Source organism: Somniosus microcephalus, chromosome 13 (assembly GCF_052327205.1).
Source record: "Somniosus microcephalus isolate GS21.2 chromosome 13, FLI_Smic_1.0, whole genome shotgun sequence".
Lineage (NCBI taxonomy): Eukaryota > Metazoa > Chordata > Chondrichthyes > Squaliformes > Somniosidae > Somniosus > Somniosus microcephalus.
Genome location: NC_140999.1, coordinates 59,490,188 through 59,505,763, shown reverse-complemented (window position 1 = coordinate 59,505,763; position 15,576 = coordinate 59,490,188). Strand labels below are relative to the sequence as shown.

Below are 15,576 nucleotides of genomic sequence, written 5' to 3'. Positions count from 1 at the left end.
ATGGGTGGAGGTCCAAGGTAAGTTGGAGTGAGTAAGGATGTGCAGGAGTAAGGTGGGGGAGGCAGAGTGTTGAGGATGTGATGAGGTTGAGTGTGGTTTTCTGGTAATGTTTTGTGATCTACTGAGATCATTGAAAGGTTTGCACCGCTGCAGCCTGGTCTTCCTAATGACATCCCTGCTTGTGTCCTCCTGTGCAATGTGGAACCAGGCTGCGTCAATCTCCTGCGGAGGTCTCTTCCGCCCATGAAGGGAAGAGGACCACCTTACATGTTGTGACTCCCTCCATAAGCATATGCAGGGCATCATGGGAGAGCCTGGGTGCAGCCGTGCACTTCTGTGCAGTGCTTGTCAGTGTTTGCAGCACCTCAGTGCTATAGAACACTGACAGCACAAATGTCCAAATCAATTTACGCATGGTCCCTTTAAGGAAACATCAGACCCGCTTCCTTCAAGTGGCCTGGAAACATGCTGGGCGGGCTTAACAAGCCCAATCAGCATAAAATCATTTCACAGAGCAGGCTGGAGCCAACAGTGGGGTCACACACTGCCACCGACCCCACCAGACCCACCTCGGTAGGTGAAATCACGGCCATAAAATGTTACAGAACAGAAGGAGGTCATTTGGTCCATTGTGCTCTTGTCCAGTTTAGTCCCATATCCCAGCCTTTTCCCCATAACCCTGCATATTAATCCTCTTCAAGTACATGTCCAATTGGCTTTTGAAAGTTCCTATGGAATCTGATTCCACCGTGCTTTCAGGTAGTGCTTTCCAGATATCCTCATTTCCTCTGCAAATGATGTTAAATCTGTGACCTCTGGTTACCAACTCACTTATCAGAGGAAACAGTTTCTCCCTACTTGCTCTATCAAACCCCCTCATAATTTTGAATACCTCTATTAGATCTCCTCTTAACCTTCTCTGCTCTAAGGAGAACAATACCAGCTTCTCCAATCTCTCCACATAACTGAAGTCCCTCATCTCGGGTATCATCCTGGTAAACCCCCTCTGTACCCTCTCCAACGCCTTGACATCCTTCCAAAAGTGTGGTGCCCAGAATTGTACACAATTCTCCAGCTGAGACCTAAACAATGATTGTAAAGGTTTAGCATGACTTCCTTGCTTTTGTATTCAATGCCCCTATTTACAAAGCCAATATCTCATATGCTTTCTTAACTGCCTTATCAACTTGCCCTGCCACCTTCAAAGGTTTGTGAGTATACACCCCCAGGTCCCTCTGCTCTTGCACCCCCTCAAAATAGCACCAATTAGATTATACTGCCTCTCCATATTGTTTCTCCCAAAGTGCATCACTTCACACTTGTCTGCATTAAACTGCATCTGCCATGTGACTGCCTATTTCACCAGTTTGCTACTAATCTGCTCACATTGCCAAGTTTTGTATCTTCCGCAAGCTGCAGAATAGTACTCCCTATGCCCAATTCCAGGTCATTTATAAGTAACAAGAAAAGCAATGGTCCTGATACCGGCCCCTGGGAGACCCCACTCCACACTTACTTCCAGTCAGAGAAACATTCATTCAGCATGACTCTCTGCCTCCTATCCCTTAGCCAATTCCGTACCCAAGTAACCACCGTCCCTTCAGTACCAGGTGTTTCTATTTTCTGAATAAGTCTGCTATGAGGTACTTTATCAAATGCCTTTTGAAAGTCCATATATATAGTGCCAATTTGTGGCCATTTTTGCACCTTGGTCTCATGTTTATTAAGAAGTCGGTTGAGACTGTCCAATTTCATGTACGAACCTCATCACCCGCAGAGAGATTATCACCCTATCAGTCTGAGCTGGGTCACACGCAGCATGCTAGCATACTGTGCCCCTGGCTCCATGTCTAATGTTTCTTGTTTAAATTATTCTGCAGTGAACCATTTCTCAGCTCTAAGAAGCAAGAGCCCAAGCACCGCCCTCCCAACCCGGGCACACAGACACTCATTGTTCCCATGTGATTCCTATAAACCTCACTAAAGAAGATAGACTAACATTATCAGTGTAAATCTGCACTCCACCTTACAATAGATGGAAAGATGATTTTATTTTTACATCAGAATGTTTTTAATGTGATTTTATTTCTGTAATTACCAGGGACAATGTGGCTCGTGCTGGGCTTTCAGTGCAACCGGTGCCCTTGAAGGACAATGGTTTAAGAAGAAACGACAACTGATTCCTCTGAGTGAACAGAACCTGGTTGATTGTAGCAAACCTTTTGGAAACTATGGATGTCGGGGTGGATGGATGGGGAGAGCCTTTAACTATGTGATCAGAAATGGAGGCATCAACTCTGCTGCAACTTATCCGTACACTGGACGGGTAAATCTCTTTTAAACGTGTTTGCACCTGGTGAATTTGAAATGACCAAAAGTTTCCGCTGTGGGGGCAATTTGCAATCCGGGCGCAAATTGTGCTCAATGTTGTGCTAAGTTTTGTGAATTGAATCAGAAAGCTTTTTAGAACATAATATTTTTATTATTAAACAAATCATGATACATTTAAGTGGTAACCTGGTGCAGTTTTATTAATAAAGCTGAAAATGGGTTTATCATAAAAAATAAGCATTTTTAATCAGTGTTAAATCCACCACCCGATTTTAAATAACTGAAAATGACTTTAAAAAAAAACAGAGTTATTAGTTTCATTGGTGTACAGTAGTCCGTTTGAGTAAATTAAATATTTTTAATATTTAAAAGTTTTGAAAAGGTGCCAATTAGTGTCCTTGCGCCTAAAAATCCCAGCTTAATTTAAGAGCCTCCTCAAATGCCCACAAACCAGGGCAATTAGCGGAAAATCTCTGACTATTAATTCAATTGGGGGTGTGGCCAGATTTGTGGGCGGGAAGGTTTCTAGTGCGATTTTTTTTTAAACTAGCGCAAAAGATCGTGGAAACTCAATTTGTGCTGGACGTAATTTTTGCTTGAAATTCTGTGATCGTTTTCTCTTGTTTGTCCAATGTCGGGCGAATTGCGCTGAGAAAATTAGCGCAACTCCAGGCCAATATGTTTACAGCATTCATGGTATAGACAGTGGAGCCCAGTCCAAATAGAATGTAAGATGACATCCTACCTTGAATCAATTCTTCCCTGGGAATCTGCTCCCAGGATTCCGCCAATGCCACCATACAAGCAGCGATAGGAAGGGTCATGCCTTCCTCTCATTTCCCCCCATATCTTATAAGGATCTATCAAATCTCCACTCAACACCTCCTGCTGTGACACAATTTGAATGAGGAGTTAAGAGTGTTTAAATTTGGGTGTATTACCCGACTGCTCAGAGGGGGAATTTTGCCGGCACGCAGGGGGCGGGTTTGGAGGCGGTACTGCTGGCAAAATTGCAAAGATTGACAGCGCTGCCAATCTGCCTCCATACAATCTTCCCAAGTGTCAGGTCCCCTATTTGCATAGGGACCCGACACCTAGTGGCGGGAAGAGGATTATAGCCACTTAACTGCTTGTTAACAGATAGTTAACAGGCAGTTAAGAGGCTTTTTTCAATTTTGCCAGGTCGACTGCGGGCTTCCCAACATCCGGACACCAGGTCAGGTTAAGTGTGGCATGCTGTGGGTCTACTGTAAGGCTTGTGCATTGATGACAGCTGCAGAAGCAGTGTGAGGGATCCAATGGTACACTGGTGAGTTTCAGAGGTAAGAAAATGTTTGAAAAATCATTTTTAATGCATTTACACTTTTCTGTAGGTAACAAGTTTTGAATTGTTTGTGTAGTCCCAGCTCATTGGGAGAACCTCTCTCACCAGTGACAGATCACTTCAGTAACCTCACCTGCAGCTGCCATCTGTTTTATCCTAAGGAGAGAGTCTCCAGAGAGCCTGGGTGCAAGGGCTCACCTTTGTACAGTGATTGGCAGTGTTTGCAGCACCTTAATGCTGTCAAACACTTAAAAATCATCTGTCAAAAAAAATGAGCTTTTCCCCTTTAAGAAAACCAGCAGATGACGCATCATCAACTGACGTCATCTGACACCAGCTTTCTCTTAATTGACCAGCAAGCCTACAAGGCGGACTTAACAAGACCAATTGACACAAAATCGCAACTGTGCATCGGACGTCGTTGGGGGCAGGATCGGAACCTATAAGTCAGCTGACCTCCCAACTTGCCCCGAGAGGTAAGATCGCACCCAGAGTGTTGGGGTGCCAGTGTCAGCACATCGTCGGGCATGCTCTGTGCTTGATCTGAGGAACTTACAGCATCACCCAGTACAACAGTTACCACAGCGACATAATGATGTACAGGACTGGAAGAACATAGGAACAGGGGTAGGCCATTCAGCCCCTCGAGCCCTTTCCGCAATTCAATGAGATTATGGCTGATTTGTATCTTCACTCCCTCCACCCGCCTTGGCTTCATAATACCTTAATACCCTAGCCCAGCAAAAGTCTATCGATTACAGATTTAAAATTATTAATTGAGCGAGCATTTACTGCTTTTTGTGGTAGAGAGTTCCACACTTTTACCACTCTTTTCAGGAAGAAATGCTTCTTAACTGCACTCCTGAATGGTCTGGCTCTGATTTAAGGTTTGTCTTTTTATTCACTCACGGGATGTGGGCATCACTGGTAAGGCCAGCATTTATTGCTCATCCCTAATTGCCCTTGAGAAGGTAGTGGTGAGCCAATTTCTTGAACCACTGCAGTCTGTGTGGTGAAGGTAGTCCCACAGTGCTGTTAGGTAGGGAGTTCCAGGATTTTGACCCAGCGACGATGAAGGAAGGGCAATATATTTCCAGGTTAGGATGGTGTGTGATATGTATGGGAACTTGAAGGTGTTGGTGTTCCCATGCGCCTGCTGCCTTTGTCCTTCAAGGTGGTAGAGGTTGCGGCTTTGGAAGGTGATGTCAAAGAAGCTTTGGTGAGTTGCTGCAGTGCATCTTGTAGATGGTACACACTGCAGTCACGTTGAGCGGGTAGTGGAGGGAGTGAATGTTTAAGGTAGTGCATGGGGTGATGATCAAGCAGGCTGCTTTGTCCTGGATGGTGTTGAGCTTCTTGAGTGTCGTTGAAGCTGCACTCATCCAAGCAAGTGCAGAGTATTCCATCACACTCCTAACTTGTGCCTTGTAGGTGGTGGAAAGGCTTTGGGGAGTCAGGAGGTGAGTCACTTGCCACAGAACACCCAGACCTGCTCTTGTAGCCACAGTATTTATGTGGCTGGTCCAGTTAAGTTTCTGGTCAATGGTGACCCCCAGTATGTTGATGGTGGGGGTTTTGATGATGGTAATGCCATTAAATGTTATGGGAAGGTGTTTAGACTCTCTCTTGTTGGGGATGGTCATTGCCTGGCATTTGTGTGGTGTGATTGTTACTTGCCACTTATCAGTTCAAGCCTGGATGTTCTCCAGGTCTTGCTCCATGCGGCTATGATTGCTTCATGTCCCCTTGTCCTAGACATCCCCACCAGCAGAAAAAGTTTTTCTCTATCTACCCTATCAATTTCTTTCAAAATCCTAAAACCTCAAACAAATCACCTCTTAACCTTGTATATTCCAGGGAATACAAGCCTAGTTTATATAATCTCTCCTCATAATCTAACCCTTGAAGCCCTGGTAACATTCTGGTGAATCTGCGCTGCACTGCTTCCAAGGCCAATATATCTTTTCTAAGGTGCGGTGTCCAGAGCTGTACACAGTACTTCAGATGTGGTCTAACCAGGGCTTTGTAGAGCTGTAGCAAAACTTCCTCCCCTTTATATTCTAGCCCTCTAGTTATAAGGGCTACCATTCCATTAGCCTTTTTTTGATTATTTTCCACCTGACTACTACATTTTAGTGATCTGTGTACATGGACTGCTAAATCTCTTTGGGCCTCCACTGTTCCTAGCTTTTCACCATTTAAATAATACTCGGTTCTATCCTTCTTTGGTCCAAAATGGATGACCTCACACCTACCTGCGTTGAAATCCACCTGCCACAGTTTTGCCCACTCACTTAATCTATCAATGTCTCATTGTAATTTGATGCTCCCGTCTACACTTCTTACTATACCACCAATCTTTGTTTCATTGGCAAACTTGGATATATGGCTTGCTTTTGTGCTATCTAAGTCATTAATAAATATAGTGAATATTTGAGGCCCCAGCACAGATCCTTGTGGGGCACCACTAGTCACTTCCTTCCGATTTGAGTACAAATCCATTATACCTACTCTCTGTCTTTTAGTGCCTAACCAATCTCCTAACCAGGTCACTAATTTGCCTTCAATTTCATGAGCTTTAATTTTAGCTAACTTTCTCTTATGTGGAACCTTATCGAATGCCTTCTGGAAGTCTATATAAACTACATCCATAGACATTCTATCTACTACTTTAGTTACTTCCAAGAATAGTTCAATTAGGTTCTTTAGACATAACCTACCCTTTACAAATCCATGTTGGCTCTCTCTAATCAGCTCAAATTTCTCTTAAGTGCTCAGGCTCTCTGTCTGTAATTATGGATTCCAATAACTTTCCACCAATAGATATTAGACTAACAGGTCTATAATTTCCTGGTTTCCCTCTCTCACCTTTCTTAAATAATGGAGGTCCATTTGCAATTTTCCAATCTAAAGTGACAATTCCTGTATTGAGAGGGCTTTGGAAGATAATGGCTAAAGCATCTGCAATTTCCTCATCAACTTCCTTTAAAACCCTGGGGTGGAAACTATCACGTCCTGGGGATTTGTCAGTCTTTAGTGCCACTATTTTTACTAATACTGTTTTCTTGCTTATGTTAACTTTAGTGAGTTCCAGTCCTTGATTCATTATTAATATCCTTGGAATGTCAGGTATATTATCCTCTTCCTCTACTGTGAAGACTGGCACAAAGTAATTATTCATCAAGTCTGCCCTTTCCTTATTTGCAATATTACCCACATCTGTTTTTAAAAGGCCCACATTGCCCTTGACTACCCGCTTTCTTCTAATATAATTGTAAAAACTTTTTGTGTTAATCTTGATATCCCTCACAAATTTATTTTCGTATTCCCTGTTTGCAGCCCTTACTATCTTTTTGTCTTCCTTTGCATTTTGTTATATCTCTCTCAGTCCCCTGGATTTACACTTTTCTTTGCACTTTTATATGCTCTTTCCTTTAGTTTTATGTTATCTCTCATCTCTTTGGTCAGCCATGGCTGTTTTATTTGGTAAAGTAGAGCTATTTCCCCTTAGGGGTATAGATTGGTCATGTATGAAGATAAATTCTTTATTGAACACCTCATAGAAACATAGAAGATAGGAGTAGGCCATTCGGCCCCTCAAGCCTGCTCCGCCATTCAATGAGATCATGGCTGATCATCCAAACTCAGTACCCTGTCCCTGCCTTCTCCCCATATCCCTTGATCCCTTTAGCCTTAAGAAATATATCTAAATCCTTCTTGAATATACTTAATGAATTGGCCTCAACTGCCTTCTGTGGTAGAGAATTCCACAGGTTCACCACTCTCTGGGTGAAGAAATTCCTCCTCATCTCTGTCCTAAATGGCTTACCCCTTATCTTTAGACTGTGACCCCTGGTTCTGGACTCCCCCGCCAATGGGAACATCCTTCCTGCATCTAGTCTGTCGAGTCCTGTTAGAATTTTATAAGTTTCAATGAGATCCCCTCTCATTCTTCTAAACTCCAGCGAGTATAAGCCCAATCGACCCAATCTCTCCTCATACGTCATTCCTGCCATCCCAGGTATCAGTCTGGTGAATCTTCGCTGCACTCCCTCCATGGCATGAACATCCTTCCTCAGATAAGGCGACCAAAACTGCACACAATACTCAAGGTGTGGTCTCACCAAGGCCCTGTACAACTGCATCAGGACATCCTTGTTCCTGTACTCAAACCCTCTCACTATGAAGGCCAACATACCATTTGCCTTCTTAACCGCCTGCTGGACCTGCATGCTTACCTTCAGCGACTGGTGCACAAGGACACCCAGGTCTCGTTGCACTTCCCCTTCGCCCAATCTATTGCCGTTCAGATAATAATCTGCCTTCCTGTTTTTGCCACCAAAGTGGATAACCTCGCATTTATCCACATTATACTGCATCTGCCATGCATCTGCCCAATCACCCAACCTGTCCCAATCATACTGGAGTTTCTCGGCATCCTCCTCACAGCACACACACCCACCCAGCTTTGTGTCGACTGCAAACTTGGAGATATTAAATCTAGTTCCCTCGTCTAGATCATTAATATATATTGTGAATAGCTGGGGTCCTAGGACCGATCCCTGCAGTACCCCACTAGTCACTGCCTGCCACTCAGAAAAAGGCCCGTTTATTCCAACTCTTTGCTTCCTGTCTGCCAACCAGTTTTCTATCCAAGTCAGTACCTTGCCCCCAATCCCATGTGCCTTAACTTTACACGCTAACCTCTTATGTGGCACCTTATCGAAAGCCTTCTGAAAGTCCAAATACACCACATCCACTGGTTCCACCATTTCCCTACAAATACTGATTTCTTTCAGTTCCTCCCTCTCATTAGACCCTATGTTCCCCGACATCTCTGGGAGGTTATTTGTGTCCTCCTTTGTGAAGACAGAACCAAAGTATGTATTTAATTGGACTTCCATTTCTTTGTTCCCCATTATAAATTCCCCTGATTCTGACTGCAAGGGACCTACGCTTGACTTCACCAATCTTTTTCTCTTCACATATCTATAAAAGCTTTTACAGTCAGTTTTTATGTTCCCTGCAAGCTTACTCTCATACTCTATTTCCCCCTCTTAATTAATCCCTTTGTCCTCCTTTGCTGAATCCTAAACTGCTCCCAATCCTCAGGTTTACTGCTTTTTCTGGCCAATTTATATGTCTTCTCCTTGGACCTTATGCTATCCCTAATTTCCCTTGTTAGCCACGGTTGAGTCACCTTTTTTGCTTTATTTTTATGCCAAACAGGGATGAACAAATTCTGTAGTTCATCTATGCGATCTTTGAATGTTTGCCATTGCCTAGCCACTGTCAACCCTTTGAGTAACATTCCCCAATCAATCCTACCCAATTCGCACCTCATACCATCGTAGTTTCCTTTATTTAAATTCAGGACCCTAGTCTCTGAGTCAACTACTTCACTCTCCATCTTAATGAAGAATTCGATCATATTATGATCGCTCCGCCCCAAGGGGCCTCGCACAACAAGATTGCTAATTATTCCTTTTTCATTACATAATACCCAGTCTAAGATGGCCTGGTCTCTAGTTGGTTCCTCGACATATTGGTCCAGGAAACCATCCCTTGATTTCTCTGACTGCCACCTTTGCTTTTCTCCTTCCTGTCTTTTGCTTCTATCCTTGTTTCCCTTTCCTCTGTCTCCCTGCTCAGGTTCCCAATCCCCTGCCATTTTAGTTTAAACCCTCCCCCAGAGCACTAGCAAACACTCCCCCGTCCAGTTTGTACTGTTCCCACCTCCCCCAGAACCGGTTCCAATGTCCCAGGAATTTGAATCCCACCCCCTTGCACCATTCCTCTACCCACGTATTCATCTGAAATATCCTTCTATTTCTACTCTGACTAGCATGTGGCACTGGTAGCAATCCTGAGATTACTACCTTTGAGGTCCTATTTTTTAATTTACCTCCTAACTCCCTATATTTAGCTTTTAGGATGTCATCCCATTTTTGACCTATATCGTTGGTACCTATATGCACACCGACAACTGGCTGTTCACCCTCCCCTTCCAAAATGCTCTGCAGCCGCTCTGAGACATCCTTGACCCTTGCACCAGGGGAGCAACATACCATCCTGGAGTCTCGTTTGTGGCTACAGAAACGCCTATCTATTCCCCTTACAATAAAATCCCCTATTACTATAGCTCTACCCCTCTTTTTCCTCCCGTCCTGTGCAGCAGAACCACCCATGGTGCCAGGAAGTTGGCTGCTGCTGCCTTCCCCCGATAAGCCATCCTCCGCAACAATAGCCAAAGCGGTATATCTGTTTGAGAGGGGGATGGTCACAGGGGACCCCTGCACTACCTGCCTGTGCCTACTACTCTGCCTGGCGGTCACCCATTCCCTTCCTGCCTGTGCAGCCTTTACCTGCGGTGTGACCAACTCATTAAACGTGCTTTCCACAATGTCCTCAGCATCGCAAATGCTCCAGTATGTATCCATTCACAGCTCCAGTGCCACAATGCGGTCTGCCAGTAGCTACAGCTGGATACACTTCCCGCACACATGGTCCCACTGTTTTACCTGATAACAGTTTTGACTAGTTTACTGTTGTCAGTCTCTGTTTCATCCCATTAAAGTTAACCTTACCAAAATCTAGAATCTTAGTACAATAGCAAAATACTGTGGATGCTGGAAATCTGAAATAATAACCGAAAATGCTGGAAAAACTCAGCAGGTTAGGCAACATTGAGGAGAGAGAAAGAGAGTCAATGTTTCGAGTCGGGGACCCTTCGTCAGAACTGGAAAAGGAGAAGAGAGATTTTTAAGCAGGGGCAGAAGGAGGGGAGGAAAGAACAAAGGGAAGGTCTGTGATAGGAGAGATTGACTGACAAAAGGGATAAAAAGAAAGAAAGACTTGCATTTATATAGCGCCTTTCACGACCACCGGACATCTCAAAGTGCTTTCCAGTCAATTAAATACTTTTGAAGCGGAGTCACTGTTGTAATGAGGGAAACGTAGCAGCCAATTTGCACACAGCAAGGTCCCACAAACAGCAATATTATAATGACATTTTGTTATGTTGGTTGAGAGATAAATATTAGCCAGGACACCAGGGATAACTCCCCAACTCTTCTTCAAAATAGTGCCATGGGATCTTTTACATTCACCTGAGGGAGCAGACGGGGCCTTGGGTTGATATCTCATCTGAAAGACGGCACCTCCAACAGTGCAGCACTCCCTCAGTACTGCACTGAAGTGTCAGCCTAGTTTTGTGTGTTTACGTTCCTGTAGCGGGACTTGAACCCACAACCTTCTGATTCCGAGAAAAGTATGCTGCCAACTGAGCCACAGCTGACGGTGCAAGGCAAAAGGAGAGGCAATGGGACAATTTAAGAAACAAAAGATGACTCTAGATAAGGTGTGAATGATGATGGCAGCATCAGTAACAGGTACCATGTGAGAAAACAAGAGGAAAAAAAATTATAAAGAAATACAGGGGCTGAGGTTATAGTCTGAAATTGTTGAACTCGGTGTTAAGTCCAGAAGGTTCTAAGGTGCCTAATAAAAAGATGAGGTGCTGTTCCTCAAGCTTACGTTGAGCTTTGTTGGAACAGTGTAAGAGGCCAAGGACGGAGAGATCAGAGTGGGAGTGGAGGGGAGAATTAAAGTGACAGGCAACCGGAAGCTCGGGGTCTCGCTTTACGTTCCTGTAGCGGGACTTGAACCCACAACCTTCTGATTCCGAGAAAAGTATGCTACCAACTGAGCCACAGCTGACGGTGCAAGGCAAAAGGAGTCACCCAATCTGCATTTGGTCTCCCTAATGTAGAGGAGGTGGCATCGTGAGCAGCGAATACAGTATACTAGATTGCAAGCAGTATAAGAAAATCGCTGTGTCACCTGGAAGGCGTGTTTGGGGCCCTGGACGGTGGGCAGGGAGGAGGTTAAAGGGCAGGTGTTGCATCTCCTGCACTTGCACAGGAAGGTGCCGGGCGAAGGGGAAGGGGTGTTGGGGTGATAGAGGAGTGGACCGGGGTGTTGCGGAGGGAGTGGTCCCTTCGGAATGCTGAAAGCGGGGTGGGGGGGGGGGGGGTGGGTGAGGGGAAGATGTGTTTGGTGGTGGGATCACGCAGGAGGTGGCGGAAATGGCGCAGGATGATCCATTGAATGTGGAGGCTGGTGGGATGAAAGGTGAGGACAAGGAGACCCATATCGTGGTTCTGGGAGGGAGGGGAAGGGGTGAGAGCAGAAGTGCAGGAAATGGAACGGACACAGTCGAGGGCCATATCAACCACAGTAGAGGGGAATCCTTGGTTGAGGAAAAAGGAAGACATACCGGAAGCACTAGTATGGAAGGTGGCATCGTCAGAACAGATGCGGCGGAGATGGAGAAACTGGGAGAATTGAATAGAGTCCTTACAGGAAGCGGGGTGGGAGGAAGTGTAGTCCAGGTAGCTGTGGGAGTCAGTGGGCTTATAGTGGATGTTGGTCGATAGCCTATCCCCAGAAATGGAGACAGAGAAGTCAAGGAAGAGAAGGGAAGAGTCAGAAATGGACCATGTGAAGGTGAGGGAAGGGTGGAAATTGGAAGCAAAGTGAATGCAATTTTCTAGTTCAGGGCGAGAGCAGGAAACGGCACCAATACAGTCATCGATTTACCGGAAAAAGAGGTGAGGGAGGGGACCTGAGTCAGACTGGAACAAATAATGTTCCACATCTCCCATGAAAAGGCAGGCATAACTAGGGCCCATGCGGGTACCTAAAGCAACACCTTTAATCTGGAGGAAGTGTATGAAGTCAAAGGAGAAGTTGTTCAATGTGAGAACAAGTTCAGCTAGGCGGAGGAGGGTGCTGGTGGATGGGGACTGGTTGGGCCTCTGTTCAAGGAAGAAGTGGAGCGCCTTCAGGCTGTCCTGGTGGGGGATGGTTGTGTAGAGGGATTGGATGTCCATAGTAAAAAGGAGATGGTTGGGACCAGGATAGAGGAAACTGTTAAAGTGGCAGAAGGCATTGGAAGAGTCGCGAATGAAGCAAGCGTTTCCAAGACTGTCACTGACCTCATCTCCTCTGGAGATCTTCCCTCCATGGCCGGCAACCTCATAGTCCCCCAACCCTGCACAGCCCACTTCTACCTCCTTCCCAAGATCCACAAACAGGACTGCCCTGGTAGACCCATTGTTTCAGCCTGTTCTTGCCCCACAGAACTGATTTCTTCCTATCTCAACTCTATTTTTTCTTCCCTTGTCCAGTCCCTTCCCACCTATATTCGCGTCTCTTCCGACGCCCTCTGCCACTTTAACAGTTTCCAGTTTCCTGGCCCCAACCATCTCCTATTCACTATGGACGTCCAAACCCAACCCTTCCCTTACCTCCGCCACATCTGATCTGACGATGCCATCTTCCATACTAGTGCTTCTGGTATGTCTTCCTCCTTCCTCAACCGAGGATTCCCCTCTACTGTGGTTGACATGGCCCTCGACCATGTCCATTCCATTTCCCGCACTTCTGCTCTCACCCCTTCTCCTCCCTCCCAGAACCATGATAGGGTTCTCCTTGTCCTCACCTTTCACCCCACCAGCCTCTACATTCAACGGATCATCCTGCGCCATTTCCACCACCTCCAGCATGATCCCACCACCAAACACATCTTCCCCTCCCCCGCACTTTCAGCATTCCGAAGGGACCGCTCCCTCCGCGACACCCTGGTCCACTCCTCTATCACCCCTTCCCCTTTGCCCGGCACCTTCCCATGCAAGCACAGGAGATGCAACACCTGCCCTTTTACCTCCTCCCTTCCCACTGTCCAGGGCCCCAAACACTCCTTCCAGGTGCAACAGCAATTTACTTGTATTTTTTACAATTTAATATACCGTATTTGCTGCTCACGATGCGGTCTCCTCTACATCGGGGAGACCAAACACAGATTGGGTGACTGCTTTGCGGAACACCTCCGTTCAGTCCGCAAGCCTGACCCCGAGCTTCCAGTTGCCTGTCACTTTAATTCTCCCCTCCACTCCCACTCAGACCTCACCGTCCTCGGCCTCTTACACTGTTCCAATGTAAGCTCGAGGAACAGCACCTCATCTTTCGATTAGGCACTTTACAGCCTTCTGAACTCAACATCGAGTTCAACAATTTCAGACCATAACCTCTGCCCTTATCTTTTTCAATTTTTTTTCTCTCTCTCACATGGCAACTGTCTTTCATTCTGCCAGTGCCATTTACACTTCATCTAGAGCCATCTTTTGTTTCTTAACTTGTCCCAATACCATCTCCTTTTGCCTTGCACCACCATCCCTTTTGTCTCTTAATCTCTCCTGCCTTCCATCCTATCACAGAACTTCCCTTTTGTTCTTTCCTCCCCTCCCCCCTCTCCCTGCCCCTACACTTGCTTAAAAACCTGTTCCATCTCCAGCTTTTTCCAGTTCTGATGAAGGGTCATCGACCAGAAATGTTAACTCTGTTTCTCTCTCCACAGATGCTGCCTGACCTGCTGAGTATTTCCAGCATTTTCTGTTTTTATTACCAGAGAAACTGGGGTTGTTCTCCTTGGAGCAGAGAAGGTTAAGGGGAAATTTGATAGAGCTGTTCAAAATCTTAAATGGTTTTAATAGAGTAAATAAGGAGAAACTGTTTCCAGTGGCAAAAGGGTCGGTAACCAGAGGACACAGATTTGAAGTAATTGGCAAAAAAATCAGAGGCGGCATGAGGAAACATTTTTTTACACAGCAAGATGGATCTGGAATGCGCTGCCTAAAGGGTGGTGGAAGCAGATTCAACAATAATTTCAAAGGGGAATTGTATAAATACGTGAAAAGGAAAAATTTGCAGGGCTATGGGGAAAGAGCAGGGGAGTGGGACTAAGTGGACAGATATTTCCAAGAGCCGGCACGATGGGCTAAATGGCCTCCTTCTGTGCTGTATCATTGGCCGGAATTTTGCCTACCTTGGCGGGTCCGGTGCAAGCAGTGGTCATGTCAGGTCATGACCCCGCATCTGGCTCCATCCCGCTGCTGAAATCGAACTTTTGTTAGTAGGGCCTATGGGAAACTTTGGTTTATCCGGAGGTTAACTGTCTGGAATGCTCGAGCCACCGGCAAAATTCAGGAGTTGGTTCAGTAAGTTTTTTTTCTTTTCGTTGCTTTCTTTTCCACTAGTCAGGCTCTGCAAGGTCTAGCTAAAGCTGTTGCTTAGCTACAGAGACGCTTGCAAGCTACGGCCGACTGTTTAGAAGCTGTTGCAACAGGGTTTGTTGCTAGATACGGAGCTCAAAAGCTTCCGTATGTTTTAACATTAGCGCTGGTTTGTCCGGCAGTTTTGATGGGACGGCAACAGCTCAGTCCTGTCGGTGCCAGATATCACAAAGTTTCCTTTATTAAGCACACCCTGCACGTTACCTGGCCCAATTAAATGGAACGGGTCTGGTGATGTCATTCATGACGAGTTTTCAGCTTGGATCTAAAAGGGACCATGGTCACTTTAGATTTGACGTTTAATCTAACATAGTGCTGTCAGTGTACTACAGCACTGGAGTGCTGCAAACACTGACAATGACTGCACAGAGGCAGAGGGCTGCACCCAGATTCTCCGATGACTCCCTCCATATGCTTGTGGAGGGAGTCAGAGCATACAGGGAGGTCCTGTTCCCTTCCAATGGGCATAGGAGACCTCCCCAAGAGACCAAACAGCCTGGTTGCAGATTGCAGAGGAGGGCACAAGCAGGGATGTGTGAAGGAGGACCAGGCTGCAGTGAATCATAGAATCATAGCATCATTGAAAGTTACAGCACGGAAAGAGGCCATTTTGGCCTATCATGTCCGCGCTGGCCAACAAAGAGCTATCCAGCCTAATCCCACTTCCCAGCTCTTGGTCCGTAGCCCTGCAGGTTAGAGCATCCCAAGTGCACATCCAAGTACTTTTTATATGTGGTTAGGGTTCCTGCCTCTACCACCCTTTCAGGCGGTGAGTTCCAGACCCTC

The 15,576-nt window shown here is 45.8% G+C and overlaps 1 protein-coding gene across 2 annotated transcripts in view; it reads left to right on the top strand.

Moving 5' to 3' along the window:
- Positions 1-15,576, top strand: part of LOC147108353 (digestive cysteine proteinase 2-like) — a 50,315-nt gene that overhangs the window by 14,016 nt on the left and 20,723 nt on the right. For both annotated transcript variants that reach the window (XM_086004947.1, XM_086004946.1), the window contains exon 5: positions 2,102-2,326. In XM_086004947.1, coding sequence (XP_085861073.1) covers positions 2,102-2,326 — 225 coding nt within the window. The remainder of the gene's footprint in view (positions 1-2,101; positions 2,327-15,576) is intronic.